The 16,147-nt window shown below is 48.6% G+C and overlaps 3 protein-coding genes and 1 non-coding gene across 6 annotated transcripts; 2 read left to right on the forward strand and 2 right to left on the reverse strand.

Annotated features, from left to right (window-relative positions):
- Positions 1 to 123: 123 nt before the first annotated feature.
- On the forward strand, positions 124 to 8,340 carry LOC117842089 (subtilisin-like protease SBT5.3). Its single transcript, XM_034722438.2, has 9 exons — positions 124 to 582; positions 710 to 923; positions 1,053 to 1,220; positions 2,691 to 2,808; positions 5,830 to 6,364; positions 6,457 to 6,554; positions 6,639 to 6,884; positions 7,093 to 7,207; positions 7,312 to 8,340. The coding sequence occupies exons 1-9, from the start codon at positions 478 to 480 to the stop codon at positions 8,134 to 8,136; spliced, it is 2,424 nt and encodes an 807-aa protein (XP_034578329.1). The 5' UTR covers positions 124 to 477; the 3' UTR covers positions 8,137 to 8,340.
- Positions 6,927 to 7,000, forward strand: TRNAI-AAU (transfer RNA isoleucine (anticodon AAU)). The gene has a single exon. It is a non-coding gene; the product is annotated as a tRNA-Ile (tRNA).
- A 642-nt stretch (positions 8,341 to 8,982) lies between the features above and the next one.
- On the reverse strand, positions 8,983 to 12,308 carry LOC117843225 (BTB/POZ domain-containing protein At1g55760). Of its 3 annotated transcripts, XM_034723790.2 has the most exons (5): positions 12,004 to 12,306; positions 11,753 to 11,861; positions 10,822 to 10,968; positions 10,551 to 10,630; positions 8,983 to 9,787 (listed from the first exon to the last, which is right to left on the reverse strand). In XM_034723790.2, exons 4-5 carry the CDS (start codon positions 10,605 to 10,607, stop codon positions 9,149 to 9,151), a joined length of 696 nt encoding a protein of 231 aa, XP_034579681.1. In that variant the 5' UTR covers positions 10,608 to 10,630; positions 10,822 to 10,968; positions 11,753 to 11,861; positions 12,004 to 12,306; the 3' UTR covers positions 8,983 to 9,148. The 3 variants fall into 3 exon arrangements, with proteins under 3 accessions (XP_034579681.1, XP_034579684.1, XP_034579679.1); XM_034723793.2 differs by having other exon boundaries at positions 8,983 to 9,820; positions 10,822 to 11,861; positions 12,004 to 12,308; XM_034723788.2 differs by having other exon boundaries at positions 10,822 to 11,861.
- A 1,941-nt stretch (positions 12,309 to 14,249) lies between these two features.
- Positions 14,250 to 14,870, reverse strand: LOC117844301 (BTB/POZ domain-containing protein At1g55760). The gene has a single exon (XM_034725040.1). The coding sequence runs from the start codon at positions 14,868 to 14,870 to the stop codon at positions 14,250 to 14,252; it is 621 nt and encodes a 206-aa protein (XP_034580931.1).
- Between the last annotated feature and the right edge of the window lie 1,277 nt (positions 14,871 to 16,147).

Genomic DNA, 16,147 nt, shown 5'->3' on the forward strand with positions numbered 1-16,147 from the left:
TCCGAACAAATGCTGTCAAAAAAGAGAACTTTGATTAAAAAAAGAAGAAAAAACGCCGGTCTAATGGAGCGGGTTGCAGAATTCATGGTGCAGAAATAAGCATGTCCAACTCTACTATGAGCCCCCCTCGTGCTTTTCACGAGTCCGACGACATCATCACATCTCCAGCTGAAAATCTCCGAAAAGTTCTCTTTTTTACCAGCGTAATCTCAGCCCAGGGGTGGGGAGATAACCGAAAGTCAGGCCGCTTTGTTCACCAATCCAAAAGGGACTTTTCGGGAAACAGAAAGCTCCCACTACTTTTTGTTAGGACAAGACCCACCCCCATGCCACTGCCTCTGCCATCCTTGTTGGGCCTGCCTATAAAAAACCAACAGTGCCCAAGCAAGCAGCATCCACTCTGCAGTCCAACACCAGCATCTCAAATCCTCACCTCCATTGCCCACTCCATCCTCGTCCGAGCATCCGCAAAGGGAGATGTGTGCTTCGTCTTCCCTGAGAAATCACCATACTCTTCTTGCTCTCGCGCTGCTGCTGATCGCTAGTGCTCTGCAGCAGCAGCCGGCCTCAGCTGAGAAAAAGGCAAGTAGAGAGAGAGAGAGAGAGAGTGACTGTCCTTGAGCTCTGACTCCCTCCTCATTTCCTCGTTTGATTGCCACTGTTACGGCCTGCTGATGGAAAAGCTGTGCTGGTTCCTTTTCTCTCGCAGTCGTACGTCGTCTACCTCGGCGGCCACTCGCATGGCCGCGACGGCGCGGCGCTGGCGTCGAACCGGGCGCGCGCCAGGAGGTCGCACTACGAGCTCCTGGGCTCCGTCCTCCGCAGCGAGGCCAGGGCGAGGGACGCCATCTTCTACTCCTACACCCGGTACATCAACGGCTTCGCCGCGACGCTGGAAGAGGACGAGGCGGCGGAGGTCTCCAGTACGTGCGCCGCCGCCGCGGCTTCCCTTTTGCTTCAAACGTCATCTTTGCTTGCTTTGTTCTTGCGGATGATCTCGTCGTGACGGCGGTCGTTTGTTTTGGGGTGTTTTGCTTTGCTTGGAATGGCAGGGCATCCGCGCGTCGTCTCGGTGTTCCCGAACCGGGGGCACCGGCTGCACACGACGCGGTCGTGGGAGTTCCTCGGGATGGAGGAGGAGGGCGGCCGGGTGAGGCCCGGCTCCATCTGGGCCAAGGCGAGGTTCGGCGAGGGCGTCGTTATCGGCAATCTTGACACCGGTAGGAGGCTCTCACTTCCTGGACACGATCCATCTCTCTTGAGAGTTTCACCGATTTACCGCCATTTTTCTACGTACGCCGCCCTGCCTGTCACTGGCCGAGAGTTGGAAGTTAATCAGAACCAGCAACTAATATCATATAGATTAGTAGAACACTTCCAAAGAATCCTAGCTCTTCAGGTTAACTGCTTAAAAGAGCTGTGTGTTAGTAAGACACTGAGCTCTATTTGGATACTAGGAGCTAAACTTAGCTCAATTCACATCGGATGTTTGATACTAATTAAGAGTATTAAATATAAGCTAATTACAAAACTAATTACACAGATGGAGGCTAATTTGTAAGATGAATCTTTAAGTCTAATTAGTTCATGATTTGACAATGTGGTGCTACAGTAACCATTTGCTAATGTTAGATTAATTAGGCTTAATAGATTCGTCTCGCGAATTAACCCAGTTCTGCAATTAGTTTTACAATTAGCTCATATTTCGAACTTCTAATTAGCATCCGAACATTTGATGTGACAAGAGCTCAAGTATCAAACATCGCCCTACGACCAAAATACGAGTCCAAATTCTGCTGCGCCAGATGGACGCCCAGCCCGTGTAATCCGGAGAAGCAGGGACATGGGCGCAGCTGACCGTGCTTCTGCTGCATGCTCGTTCTGTGGCTTGTGAGGCGCTGTAGGCTTGCAGCTGCAGAGCGCGGGCAGCGGCTGCAATCAGAATCTGCGCGGACGCAAACGCTTGCGTGCGCTTCGCGATGAGTTTTGTTCTCGTGCCGGTGGAGCCAAGCGCGGCGCGGCGCAGAGGAATTGGAGTTGTCCGTTGCACCCCCGTGGGAACGGCTGCCTGGCTCCGCTGCCTGGCGCGGTTTTTACGGCTTTTTGTTTTGGGGCAGTCCGTTCTCCGGGGATATCGTGGCTTTTCGGACTCGGAGGAGCTGCATGCTGCTCTGTTGCAGCTGAAGCAAACGAGCCTAGGCTACTTGGATTTTACTGTAGGACAGACAGTAACAGTAGACTAGATCTCGATATCATTTTTTGCAAAGCAAAAACTCCTGCCAGAAAGGAGTACCAAAGATACTCGTAGTCGTAGTGAAGGGTAGAGTACGAGTACGTGGATCCGCTCGTGAGCTGCGAAAAGCAGGCAGAGAGAGGGTGCATGTTTCATTGTTCAAAGCATGGAAAGGGCTTTTCGACGCCTGCGGCTGCCGTACGTGCGTGGGGCGCCAGGGCGCCACGGCCACGACGGCGGCAGGGAATCCCGCATGTGGAGTCAAGTCCGATCCCCACAGCTCGGCTGCTCCGGTGCTCCCTCCCCTCCCTCCGTCGTCTCGTTGTCCCCAGCAGCGGCAGCCGGCAGGACCAGCTCCTCAGCTGCCGTGCCGTGCGCGCGGGCGACGGGCATTACAGTATTCACGGGGCCATGCCCGCGTGCGACGAGTCGATTAAACAAGTTGTTGCTTGTGCAGGGGTGTGGCCGGAGGCCGGCAGCTTCAGCGACGACGGCATGGGCCCGGCGCCGGCACGGTGGCGGGGAATCTGCCAGGACCAGCAGGCCTCTGACGACGCGCAGGTTCGCTGCAACAGGTCTGTCCCCCCCTACCCCTCTCACTCTCTCTGTTTGCTTCGCTCGCATCGCAACCCTCCATGGCTAGCTCCATGCCGTGGCTCTGCATCGGCCGCCGTGCGCTTCATTAACCTGTATGCCTTCGTCTCACATGTAGCTGCTGCAACCTTCTAGCTAGCACCAGTATTAAGAAACGTCCACGCCATTATCCTTGTGGGTTTCTCCCGCGCTGATCGTGTTTCTTTAGTTTAACTAACCCGTGGCGGTGTGGCAATGACAGTGTCTCTTTGACCCATGTTCTTTGCTCTCCTGGTTTGGTATACAGCGCGGCGTTGTAGAAAGTAAACTAACACAGGATGTGACAAAAGAGCCGCTTCGGTTTCAGAGACTTTGTTTAGCCTTCTTGCTCTGCAAACTGTCATTACTGAACTCCCATAAGTTTAGTTTACCAAACTCGCTTTGTTACGACTCACAAGCAAGTGCAGAGTGCCGACACCTAGGTCTGGTTTGGTTCACTAACTTATTTTTAATCATCCGTCACATTGAATGTTTAGATACTAATTAAAAGTATTAAACGTAGACTATTTACAAAACCCATTACATAAGTGGAGGCTAAACGGCGAGACGAATCTATTAAGCCTAATTAGTCCATGATTTGACAATGTGTTGCTACAGTAAACATTTACTAATGATGTATTAATTAGGCTTAATAGATTCATCTCGCCGTTTAGCCTCCACTTATGTAATGGATTTTATAAATAGTCTACGTTTAATACCCCTAATTAGCATCTAAACATTCGATGTGACACGTGCTAAAAATAAGCAAAGGGAACCAAACCCTACCCTAGTTGGACAGCCTCACGTATAAGCTATTCATCACGTCACGTTGACCCATTGACGCATGTTACTTCGATCCTGCCATATGCAGAATAAGTGTCAGTTAAATTAAAAACTGGTAGTTGTTCATTAAATTTTTTTGTAATTTTTCCTTTTGCACTTGCGTTGCATGGAGTTGGAATTTGTCCGTCCTGATCTGAGCCTCTGACTGAGCATGACTTCGGTATTTACCTGCTTATTTTTAAGCACCCGTCACATCGATGTTTAGATACTAATTAGAAGTATTAAACGTAGACTATTTACAAAATCCACTACATAAGCGGAGGCTAAACAGCGAGATGAATCTATTAAGCCTAATTAGTCCATAATTTGACAATATGTTGCTACAGTAAATATTTGCTAATGATGGATTAATTAGGCTTAATTAGGCTTAATAGATTCGTCTCGCCGTTTAGCCTCCACTTATGTAATGGGTTTTGTAAATAGTCTATGTTTAATACTTCTAATTAGTATCTAAACATTCGATGTGACACGTGCTAAAAATAAGCAAACGGAACCAAACAGCCCGTTCATCTAGGCGACTGTAAATTTGCTTTCTTGTTATCAATAAATACCGGTTCTTTAAAAAAAGTGAAAACGAATAAAAAAGCTGAAAATGAACCAATAGCTGATTAGACATCCTATTACTCAATCCACTCAAAAGCCACTACTAGCCATCCAAGAAGGGGTTATCAGAGCCCCAATGTGCATAGGTTTAGATTGTCCGCTACGAAGAGGTGGGCAAATTAGACGGAGGAGGTGGGCAACAATCAAAGAGGGTGGCCTATGGATGGTAACAATGGCAAGAGAGCACGGATATGATTTTGTTAGCATGGTAAAGGTGATGACTACAGGTCTAACAATGAGATAGCCGATATAGACAAGCACAGGCGAGAGGGCGGTTTAGAATGGATGGCTTCTGGTTTTGGACTTTGGTGAGCTCTAGTTGGAAGGGGTTATAGTTGGCATTGAGGTATTGTGTTTAGCATGGTGGTGAGTGGTACTATATGAGCGTGTTTCGTCGCCCGCCGTAACCAGCTATGCTGAGGCTGCGACGGACAAAATAGATGTCGCAAGTGTGGCGGCAAAATGTAATGCTTAGACCTTTGGCTGTGGCTGTTCATTAATTAACCAAGCATGTTTAACTGTTTTTGCGGTGCCGCAGCAAGTTAGACTTTGATGAATGAAGGCGGGAACAAAACATCCCCTAAATGATTCATGGGTCGCCATGGGAGGCCACGTTACTGAGCGTGGGATGGTCTAAAAACACTCGAGTGCCGTGCAGCAAGGTCCAAAAATGTCCAAGAAAACCCTACGAGCTCCATCATCTCCCTTTCAATTCTTATTTGCATCTCGTTGTAGCACAGTGTAGCCCTGCGGAGTCACGCATGTGAGGGCACGCAGAGCTGGTCCGATCACGCAGAGCTGTCGCCACCACAGATTGCTGTCATAATTCTGCGAACATTTAGGGCCCCAAGCTGCCTCCAACCCCAGAAAGGTTTCGACCTCTTTGCCGTGCGCTTTCCCATGATTACATGACCGGATGGCCATCCTCTCTTCTCGGGGATCGCGCTCGCTTCGTGCCAAATCCGCCTCGTCCTCGCGCGCGTCGTCATCCCGCGCCCCCGTTGAGCACCTCGCTGCAGCAGCAGCGCTGCATCACCGCCACGGTTTCGGGTATCAACAAGTCGCAAGCAGACGCCACGGCCTGCGTCTTTGGAAAAGCTCCAAGAGGACGGGGTAATCCACGCACAAAACTCTGAAAATGTACAATTAGACATTTGGACGGAGCTGGATGGATGGGGCAGGGGTCCATTCGTGGTCGCTGCGCTACTGCACAAGCATCGTCTGTTTTATGATTATGTGGTGCAGTGCAGCACTGCAGCTAGCTCGACAATCTATAGTGACAGCTCTGCCAAAAACCTGATGAGCTGCGCTAGCTCATGAGAGAATTCTCAGAGGTCAGAGAACAGCATGTCGTCTGCAAAGCATGGACCATCCACTCTTATGATCTTATCACATTTGTCTCCCTCCCAAATCCTCTGTTCCTGTCACATGCTACAGTGTCCTGGAATGTTGACTGCCATTAGCCTTAAGCACTGTCATCAAAGATTGTCAGTTAGTAGCACAATGATGGTGCTTAGCTTGTGTTCGTCTGCGTGCAGGAAGCTGATCGGCGCGCGGTTCTTCGACAAGGGGTACCTGGCGACGGTCGGGCAGGATCAGGTGAACCCGGCGAGCACGCGGGACACGGACGGGCACGGCACGCACACGCTCTCCACGGCGGCGGGGCGGTTCGTCCCGGGGGCCAGCATCTTCGGCTACGGCAACGGCACGGCCAAGGGCGGGGCGCCCCGGGCGCACGCGGCGGCGTACAAGGTGTGCTGGCGCCCCGTGAACGGCAGCGAATGCTTCGACGCCGACATCGTCGCGGCGTTCGACGCGGCCATCCACGACGGCGTGCACGTGCTCTCCGTCTCGCTGGGGGGGTCCCCCGCGGAGTACTTCCGGGACGGCGTCGCCATCGGGTCCTTCCACGCCGCCAGGCACGGCGTCACCGTGGTCTGCTCGGCGGGGAACTCCGGGCCCGCCGCCGGCACCGTGTCCAACACCGCGCCGTGGCTGCTCACCGTCGGCGCCAGCACCGTGGACAGGGAGTTCCCAGCGTACCTGGTCCTCGACAACAACAAGCGGATCAAAGTCAGTGGCAGATGCTGCTAGATGAAATTCATCTTTCAGACTTCGATTGCTCCAGCTTTTATCTGACGGAAGGTAGGATTTGTTTTTGACAGGGCCAAAGTCTCTCACCAACACGCCTTCCTGGCAGCAAGTACTACCAGCTGATCAGCTCGGAAGAAGCAAAGGGAGCCAATGCAACTGCAAAGCAAGCGTAAGCACGAGCCTCCAAACTGAAACTTTCAAAGTTGAAACGATTTTTCTGATGGCTGAATGGCGGTCATCTGAACATCCGCAGGAAACTGTGCATTGAAGGATCTCTGGACAAGGCGAAGGTCAAAGGGAAGATCGTCGTGTGCATCCGTGGGAAGAACGCGCGAGTGGAGAAAGGCGAGGCAGTTCGCCGCGCCGGCGGAGTTGGCCTGGTGCTGGCCAACGATGAGGCGAGCGGGAACGAGGTGATCGCCGACGCACACGTGCTCCCGGCCACGCACATCACCTACACTGATGGAGTAGCTCTGTTGGCCTACCTGAACTCGACTAGGTAAAACCAATTTATAAATTCGTTTTAGTGAATCGATCAACAGGCCTATTAGCTCAGTTGGTTAGAGCGTCGTGCTAATAACGCGAAGGTCGCAGGTTCGAGACCTGCATGGGCCAATTTATTTTTTTATCCATCCTTTTTCCCTTTTTTTTAAAAAAAATATTTATTTGGCCTAGTAGTAATACCTGAGCTCCGTGCTGTTGTGCAGGTCGGCATCAGGCTACATCACCGTCCCGTACACCGCTCTGGACACGAAGCCGGCGCCGTTCATGGCCGCCTTCTCGTCGCAGGGGCCCAACACCGTCACGCCTCAGATCCTCAAGGTCCAAATAACAATTCCCTGCGATCATCAGTCACCAAGCCTGAAACTTATGCAACGTACTTCCCTCCGACGATCCTAACTGTACCCGCTTCTCGTTGCTGGCAGCCTGACATCACCGCGCCGGGGGTCAGCATCCTCGCGGCGTTCACCGGCCTTGCGGGCCCGACTGGTCTCCCCTTCGACGAACGCCGCGTCCTCTTCAACGCCGAGTCGGGCACCTCCATGTCGTGCCCGCACGTCGCCGGCGTCGCCGGGCTCCTCAAGGCCCTCCACCCCGACTGGAGCCCCGCCGCCATCAAGTCGGCGATCATGACAACAGCCAGGGTGCAGGACAACATGAGGAAGCCGATGAGCAACTCGTCGTTCCTCCGGGCGACGCCGTTCGGCTACGGCGCGGGGCACGTGCAGCCCAACCGCGCCGCGGACCCGGGCCTCGTCTACGACGCCGACGCCACGGACTACCTCGGCTTCCTCTGCGCGCTGGGGTACAACTCCTCGGCGATCGCCGCGTTCACAGCCGGCGACGGCGACGGCCACACGCACTACAGCTGCCCGGCGCGGGCACCGAGGCCGGAGGACCTCAACTACCCGTCCGTCGCGGTGCCGCACCTGTCCCCCACCGGCGCCGCGCACACCGTCACAAGGCGGGTGAGGAACGTCGGCGCCGGCGCGGCCGCGTACGACGCGAGGGTCCACGAGCCGCGCGGCGTGGAGGTGGACGTTCGGCCGAGGCGGCTCGAGTTCGCCGCGGCCGGGGAGGAGAAGCAGTTCACAGTTACGTTCAGGGCCAGGGAAGGGTCCTTCTGGCCGGGGGAGTACGTGTTCGGGCGGCTGGTGTGGTCGGACGGAGCCGGCGGGCACCGCGTGAGGAGCCCCCTGGTGGTGAGGGTGGTTGACAGCAAGAAGAAGAAGCCTCTTTCCATAGTTTGACGAGATCTCTTAGGATCCCCGTCGGCCCGTCCATGGCGATAAGCAACCAACCAACTAACCAAGCCTGGCCAAAGAAGGTATGGCTTGATGGACGACAATATAAGATGTACTGACAACAAATCGTGCGTTCAAACTGAAGTGTACAAAATTTTCAGATTTGCCTGGCACTCGTCATGTTCTTTTACCTTTTCTTTCGAGAGTTCAGTTAAATTTCTAAGATTACGTTTTGTGGCGATCCGTGGATTTCAGAGAACGGCTTATGTACAGCAGTTACATGTCTATTAGGCTATCAGCACAATTTTTGTGTTCAGGAGAATGCAGGTGAAAGTGAAAATTATCAATAACATCTTGCAAAATTTCAACAATAAGGTTTGAGCGGTGGAATTGGACTAAATTTGACTCTCTAATTGGTGTCCTTGTCATCAAGAGTGTAACAGTGGAAGATGGAAACGAGTTTGCTGAGAATGATGGTACTGCTTGGTCTGGAAAGCAGCAAACACAGATCCTTTGCTTCCATACGTTGGCTGAAAAAGAAGCTTTGACGATCTGACGGCGATGCAATATCTTATAAAATTGAAAAGATGAACAAGTGTAAAATCAGAACTGTCAAAATTTTAAGAGCACTGTCGCGACAGTAATGCCATCAATACAAAAAGAAAGTTGTTTCTACTATTTGCTCAATACTGCTCTTATTACTTAGAGATTCTAAGACTTATTTTTATGCAGCACAATTCAATAAACATTTGCTGCAGAGTCTGAAAAGTAAAAAAAAGCTTGTAGAAAAAGCATCTTAGACTCTTAGTGAGCCTAGAAGTGCTTGTGTAACCATTCGTACTTGGCATGGGATTTAGAAACTCGAAGCTATTTTGTGACATCTGATGTACAAAAGTTATTTACAGGTCCATAGCTCTGTTCTAATTCTGTTTCAACTTTCAAGAGAGCTTGTTAGTACAAGATATATGTTTTGAAATTTGTCCTCGACGATGTGTATTCAGAATAGTGTCTGTACATTTCAGCATAAAGAAGAGGTAAGCAATAATCTTCGGAAAACCCCGGCTAACTTGCTGCCAAGAACATGTTGCAAGATTTCCACGACAAGATCTGTGTCTGCTGTCTTGATGAACTCATTAAAATCGTCATGAATCTCGTACACTTTCATGAAGTCCACAGGCAACCTTATGCAGCTCCTATTGAGCTCCTGTAGCTGGTAAAAGTCCGCCACCTGAAGCCTCTCGATCAAGTTCTCCGTGTCAATGTCCTGAGATAGGCTATCAACGCAAGCCACTTTGAGGTCGGAAACATCATACTTTTCGGCGGCTCCAAGGAGGTCAACACGATGAGCGATAAAATCTCTTTCTTGTAAATTGCCATACATGTAGTTGATGAAGCATTGGCACTCGTCGATGGACATGTCAGGTATGTGGACTGCAGAGAGCTGCTTCTCCTTGAGATTGTGTGAGAACATGCTTTGGAACACGGGTGAACAGGCTGACAAGACATTACTGTGGGCTCTAATGCTTCCATTGCTGGTGGTAATGGTGATGTCGGTGGGGACGTTCTTTTGCAGCATGCAAGCGAACCCAGAACATGTGTCCTGCTGAATTGATGACCTCGTTGCGAAGGAAGGCCAAATAGAGGTTGGTTCATGATCCTGTGATGTGATTGAAAAGACATGTTACCATGCCTAAAGCAAGGTTTTGTAAGTAAAAGAAAAAAGCACGGTTACATTGTTAACATTATAAATTTTTTGTAATTTGCAGATAAAGGAATGTGACGTCAATCATTTCTTAAACTACATGTTACACGCAAACTTTCTGGTTCAAATACACAAGAATATAACCCTAAGAATCAAGAGGAGGATTCAATGGTTAAGCATCAACCATCAGTGTGGAAATACAGATTAATTTGTGGGAAAGTAGATGGCTTTGTGCTTATTCTTTTGGTTCAGTTTCATCTGCTTAACTCCACCTGTAGTTTCTCTGATAATCATAATGAATTTCTCTGCAAGTTGTAAAAGTTTTAATGTTTTCTCACTGCTTTTAGTACAGGAGAGAATTCTAGTAGAGAGATTGACTTATGAATATAAGTAAAAAATAAATTCATTTCCTATTGATTCTAACTTCAAGCAATAACCTAGTCCATCTAATGTAAATTCAAGAGTTATGACCTCGATCTCATCTTCTTCTTCTTTTTACATAGCTTAGTCTCTGTTTTCTCACTAGATGTCTGAATGTTCAAGTTAGATGACAGCAGATTAATATGGTACAGAGGATCTCAATCATGTAAAAGTTACAAAACAAACGTTATTCCTTTTATAATCAAAAGAATGTACTTGTGCCAACAAGGAACAATGGCAAAAAGGATGTAATAGATTCTTACAAGTTGGTTTGTAATTTTCAGGTCAAGAAACTTACCTCAATTGAGAATCTCACAGTAACAAAGCTATCAAGCGTCCAAGCAAAACCATCCATCCCAAGTGGCAAGTCAAATATTCCTGCATATATAATCTTAGCCCATGTTAGAAAAATGGTGAAGGAATACATTCCTGCATATATAATCTTAGTCCACATGAAAAAACTGGTGAAGGAAAACATTGTTGTTGATGTAACAAATTGATTTTCGAATGTCAATATAAGATGAAATCGAAAGGGCACAAAAGAACAGAAGAAAAGAATACAAAACTACCTGGATGATCAACTATGATTTCTGGATTGGAGGCAAAGAGCGAACCCTCATCTTGAATTAACTATAGGGTACACATTCCTTGTGGAATATGATCGTACATGTAGCTTCACACAAGTTTTCCCATTGTTTCTGCTAATCCGTAGATGCCTTTGAATAGCACAAACATAAAGAAAATGTTAGTCTCCTTTTGGTGCGGTTCATCACAAGACCCCATGGACAGGAGAAGAGCACGGATGTTGAATCTCTAGTGGTATAAATAGGCCTGCTTGGTAGAGCTCCATCTGATTCTGATTCTCTATGGGAGCTGATTCTCTAAGCAAAGTGATTTTGTGGCTGAAAGTGATAGCATAAACTCTTAAAATAAGGATGAAAAATCACTTCACAGAATCAGGATAAGCTACTTTTTTCAGCTCCTAGTCAACAAAAAATCACTTCTCTCTGAAAAAAAATGTTTGGCATAGCTCCTGCTGGATTCAGGAGAGAATCAGCTTTAGTAGCTCTACCAAACATGGCCACTAGTCACACATGGGTCTTGTTTGGATAGGCAAAATTGGAACCAATTCCACTGAATTCAAGTAGGATGGGCGTAATCCCTTCCCATCCAGACCATTGGACTTGAAATGGGAGTGAAACAAGAAATCTCTGAATTTTGTGCTATTCAATGTCATCTGGCAATAAGCTAAGCTACTGCATGAAGAGAACAATCATACACTTCATAGCAAAAAGAGGATGGAGGAAACCACGTGACAATATGAAAGTTCTAAAACGTTTTAAGAATTTTGAGTTCCAGACTTCCAAGGCATGGTCTTTCCTAGTGCCAACTACCAAAACAGGGAAGAAAGACGCTACCCATGATTGGTTAGATAGATCCATCTAAACTTACAGAAGTCTGCAATTTACTAGAAAAAAAAAAGAAGTGGGGCAATAATACCATCCCCATAGTCGTAAAGGGATTTGATGCTCTGTGGTAATCGGAGCTTCTAACCTCCCACTGGACAAAGCGCCCTTCAGTTTTTACATCACACCCGGACATCTCTTATCTGCGGCAATTTATGCACCTTGATTGAGTCTTTCTGGAGACTTTGGTATTGAGAAATCGAACAGGTAAAACCATAAGATTTAGCAAATCTTTTTGCAAATTAGACTGAACATATTAAAAAAAAATACCGAGCCTTGGTTTACCAGAAATCTTATAGCAGCAGCTATAAAGAGTAGACCCAGCGTCAGTTGAGGTGGATATTTCAAGAGTTCGGTTCTAGGGCTTCAGTTGAAGCGAACCCCAAAACTAATAAACAGCACCGGCACCTTTATTTAGGTCGCCAAGCCGCAGCCCGCAGGTTCTGGAACCGCGGCGCAGGCCCCAGGCAGACTCGGCACCGCTCGGCGGCAGACTAGGGTATGGATGGATTCTGGAGTTCCTAATCTTGTGGCTCGGTCGACGACGACAAGAGCGAGCGTCGAGAGATAAAAAAAAAGACCTTGAATTTTGGTGGGCCTCTATTTTTTTATATTGAAAGTGTGGGCCTTTATTTTTGGATTCAGACCTTTTCTGTGTTTTGAGGCCTTGCGGGAGCTTTGACGACTTTTGGTGGGCCGGCCGCACTGCAGCTTTGCTAAAAAAAAAAAGCTAAAGTACTGCAGCTATGTGCTATTAACTTGAGGGAAACTAACGTGTCCTACGACGCATGCTTGCTCATTGGAAAAAAAAACGTCCGCGAATTTCAGACATTAATGTTCAAAACATCAAAAAAATAGTAGGGAAAACAGAGTGAGCAATGTTGCGTACAATAAACGTTGCACTCGATGGAGCATGCTACTTGCTATGCAAGGCGTTGGCTAGCTCATTGTAGAGTGGAGCTAGCAACCACGATTCAAATCCTCCTTATGACCCGAGCAAGACATCTCTCGTCATCCCATGGAGCATGTTGTGCAAAATATTGGTAAATATTTGCGAATCATTACATCACAACATTTGAAAAGAAACATTTGCAATATTCAAAAAAAAATATGGATGCTACATTGACATCAACTTTTGCGACATCAACATCTTAAATCGAGCCTGGGAGGAACAATTATATGGGCCGTATCCGTTTCTTTATCCAGAATCGAACGCCTGATCTACAATAGTTTTTATTGTATAAATCTAGTTTGAGCCGAGGCAAGCCGTTGTTGTCCTCCAAAACAACGAAGACTTCAAACAAACTAGCCTGATCTACAAGAAGTTTTGTATAGTAAAGTAGTAAAAGTTTTGAAAATGAAAATAAAAAACTCGAACAAAAAAATCAACGGAAAAATTGCATAAAAAATTAGAGAACATTATGAAAAGCAACATTTTCAAAATTCAAATCCAAAAAAATGAAGGAAAAATATTGGAGACAAAAATTGGAAAAGATAAATTCGGAAACAAAAGAATAGGAACACAGATTTTGCCAAGAAAAAAAGAGAAAACAAAATACGTCGGATGCGGAGTCCTCGTCGCTCACGCGCCGCTTCGGCTTCGCCGAGTCAGCTGCGCGCCTGCGCCCTCTCCTGGACTGCGGCTGCGGGCTCGAGCACCGCCCCGCGCGCACTCGTTGGAGCCGCCTCGCCTTCACCTCGGCCGCGCCTTCGCATGGGCTACAGGCCCAAGTTCATCCATGCGGCTCCTCTGTCGCCGCACCACCCGCTTGTCGTCGCTCAGACGGCGCTTGGCGGGGCCGCTGCGTCCTCGCCGGGGCTGCAGGCGCTCGCCAAGGCCGCCATGTGCTAACCGGTTGGTGCCGCTGCGCCCTCAGCTCGGCTGCTGTTCCTTGCCCAGATGGCCAGACCGACTCGCGCGCCATGTCGTTGCCGAGAACAGCTCTCATCTCCGTCGGTCGTCGTCTGATTTGAGGAGCATGTGAAAAGGTAAAAAATCTGAGGAAAGAAAGGAAAACGTGAGGGTCTTTGTGTTGGGAAGCGGAGGAGTTTTGGGTTCCCGTCAGCTCTCGTCCTTTCCAGATGCAACAGTTCCGACTTGGACCCATCTGTCAGTGTCTATGAAGCGTCTACAGTAACTCGAGGCCCTCATAGATCGTCCAGGCTAAGAGTCGAGGATGTTTGGATACGAGGTGCTACACTGGTCATATTAGATATTCGGATGCTAATTAGAAAGATTAAACATGAGATAATTACAATAATTGCACAGATGGAGTCTAATTCGCAAGACGAATCTATTAAGGCTAATTAATCCATCATTAGTAAATGGTTACTGTAGCACCATATTATCAAATCATGTACTAATTAGGCTTAATATATTCGTCTCGCGAATTAGACTCAATATGTGCAATTAGTTTTATAATTAGACTATATCTAATACTCCTAATTAGTATCAAACATCCGATGGGTGTTAAAGTTGGGTATCCAAACACCCCTTAATATAGAAGTGTATTCCAGCCTGCTAAGCAGGATCATCTTCTTTTTTCGGAACTAAGCTGGTTCTTCACCCTGCCAGCGCTCTCAAGATCATACCAAGGTGGTAAGTAACCTTGTCGTCTGCAACTTTCCATGACCTCGGCTACGAGATCCCCATCCCCTGTCCGCGCGAACTCGCGGAAATCCTCTGGTATCCTGTGCACCCTCTTGAACTCCACAAGCATAGTCATGCAGGTCCTCTTGAGCGCCGACAGCCCGTACAGGTGTGCCATCTGCAGCCTCTCGAGCACGTTGTCCGTGTCGACGTCGTCGATCAGGCTCTTCTCGCAGGTTTCCTTGAGTCCGGCGATGCCGTACTTGTCGCCGGCGAAGAGGAGCTCGCTCCGGTGGGCCAAGAACTCCTCCTCGGACAGCGTGCCGTAGAGGTAGCTGATCAAGGCCTGGCACCCGTCGGAAGACATGTCCGAGATGTCCACCGCGGACTGCTCCTTCTCCCTGAGGTCGTGCGAGAACATGCACCTGAACACCGCCGAGTGCGCGGCCAGGACGGCACGGTGTGCCCTGATGCTACCGCCGATGGCGTTGACGACGATGTCGGTGAGGATGCCGTCGTTTAGCATCTGGGCGAAAGCAGACTGCGCGCCTGTCTGCAGCATGGTCTTCAGTTGGAGAAAGGGCCAGCCAGAGATGGAAGGACCATCCTAAATATTGAGATTTGAGAAGATATATCCCTAAGAAAACATGGGGAAAAAATGCTTAAAGTTTCTATCAGACTTAGAGAGAGGCAAGAATTGCTTGCCGTTCCCATCTTGACGTCGATAAACTTGATCTCGATTCTTGCGGAAGCGAAATCCCCTACGTTCCATATATAACCGCGATAGCAACCGCGATCTAGCGGCACATCAAGTCCTGCACGCTAACACACGTTTTCGTTGTCTTTCGAGCAAGAAGAAAGCAAATGTGGACACTAGTAATTTGCACGACAAGAGCCCAGCTACTTTTTTTTCGATACAGGAAATTGTATTAAATTCAAGGTTTTCTATGAGAAGAGCCTACTTGGCTGATGCACAAGGCTACCATACGGCGATCCATTGCTCTCGCAGGATGAACACTCGAAGGAGATGGAAGCCACGCGTTCCATGCCGAAAACCGGCGGCGGCGCCAGCGATACCAGACTCACGCAGTTCTGCCCGTCGTAGTTTCTCTGCATCAACAGCTGCCTTCATCGTAATTCAGAGAGAGCTATTTCGTCAGCTGCCTTGCAAGGAAACGCGAGAAGGATCGCAGTTCGCAGAGGACGGATCCATGGATCGGCACGGCAGCGGCGGAAGTATTACCATGGCAAGGGTCCGATCACGAACGGGCTGGACGTTATGGTGCTGCCGGTTCCGATCAGCTCCCATTGCACGAATCGTCCCGCGACTCTCACGTCGTTCCCCAGCGCTGCGGTGGAGCTCATGCGGATCTGCTACGACGACAGCTGCGTGAACAGTTCGCAGTGCTGTATGAACTGCATGCTAATTAGGGCAACTGGTCTCCTGCCCCCTTGCGGTGTGCGCTTCTTATATATCAGGCTCTCCAACTACAAGATCTTGGAACCAATCGGGGAAAAGAAGAGTTTGAGAGAGATCATAACTTGTAACGACTAGGCTGCTATAGGCAATCCGTCCCCGCCTCCTTCCTCCTGACTGCCAGTGCCAGGCAGGCCCCTCTCATCGTCGGTGGCGGAGTCAGGGAAAAAATTTAGGTGGGTCGAACTCTATCGACAAGCTAAAACCCAAAGCATGAAAATAACACATACACACTGCATATTCGTAAATTACAATCACACGATTTATAGTGAATTGAAACCATGATTAACATCTTAAAAGAAGCTTTTTAAGACAGGGCATCAAATTTGAATAATAAACAACGGTATAAGTATAATCATGAA

The sequence above is a fragment of the Setaria viridis genome, chromosome 2 (genome assembly GCF_005286985.2).
Source record: "Setaria viridis chromosome 2, Setaria_viridis_v4.0, whole genome shotgun sequence".
Classification (NCBI taxonomy): domain Eukaryota; kingdom Viridiplantae; phylum Streptophyta; class Magnoliopsida; order Poales; family Poaceae; genus Setaria; species Setaria viridis.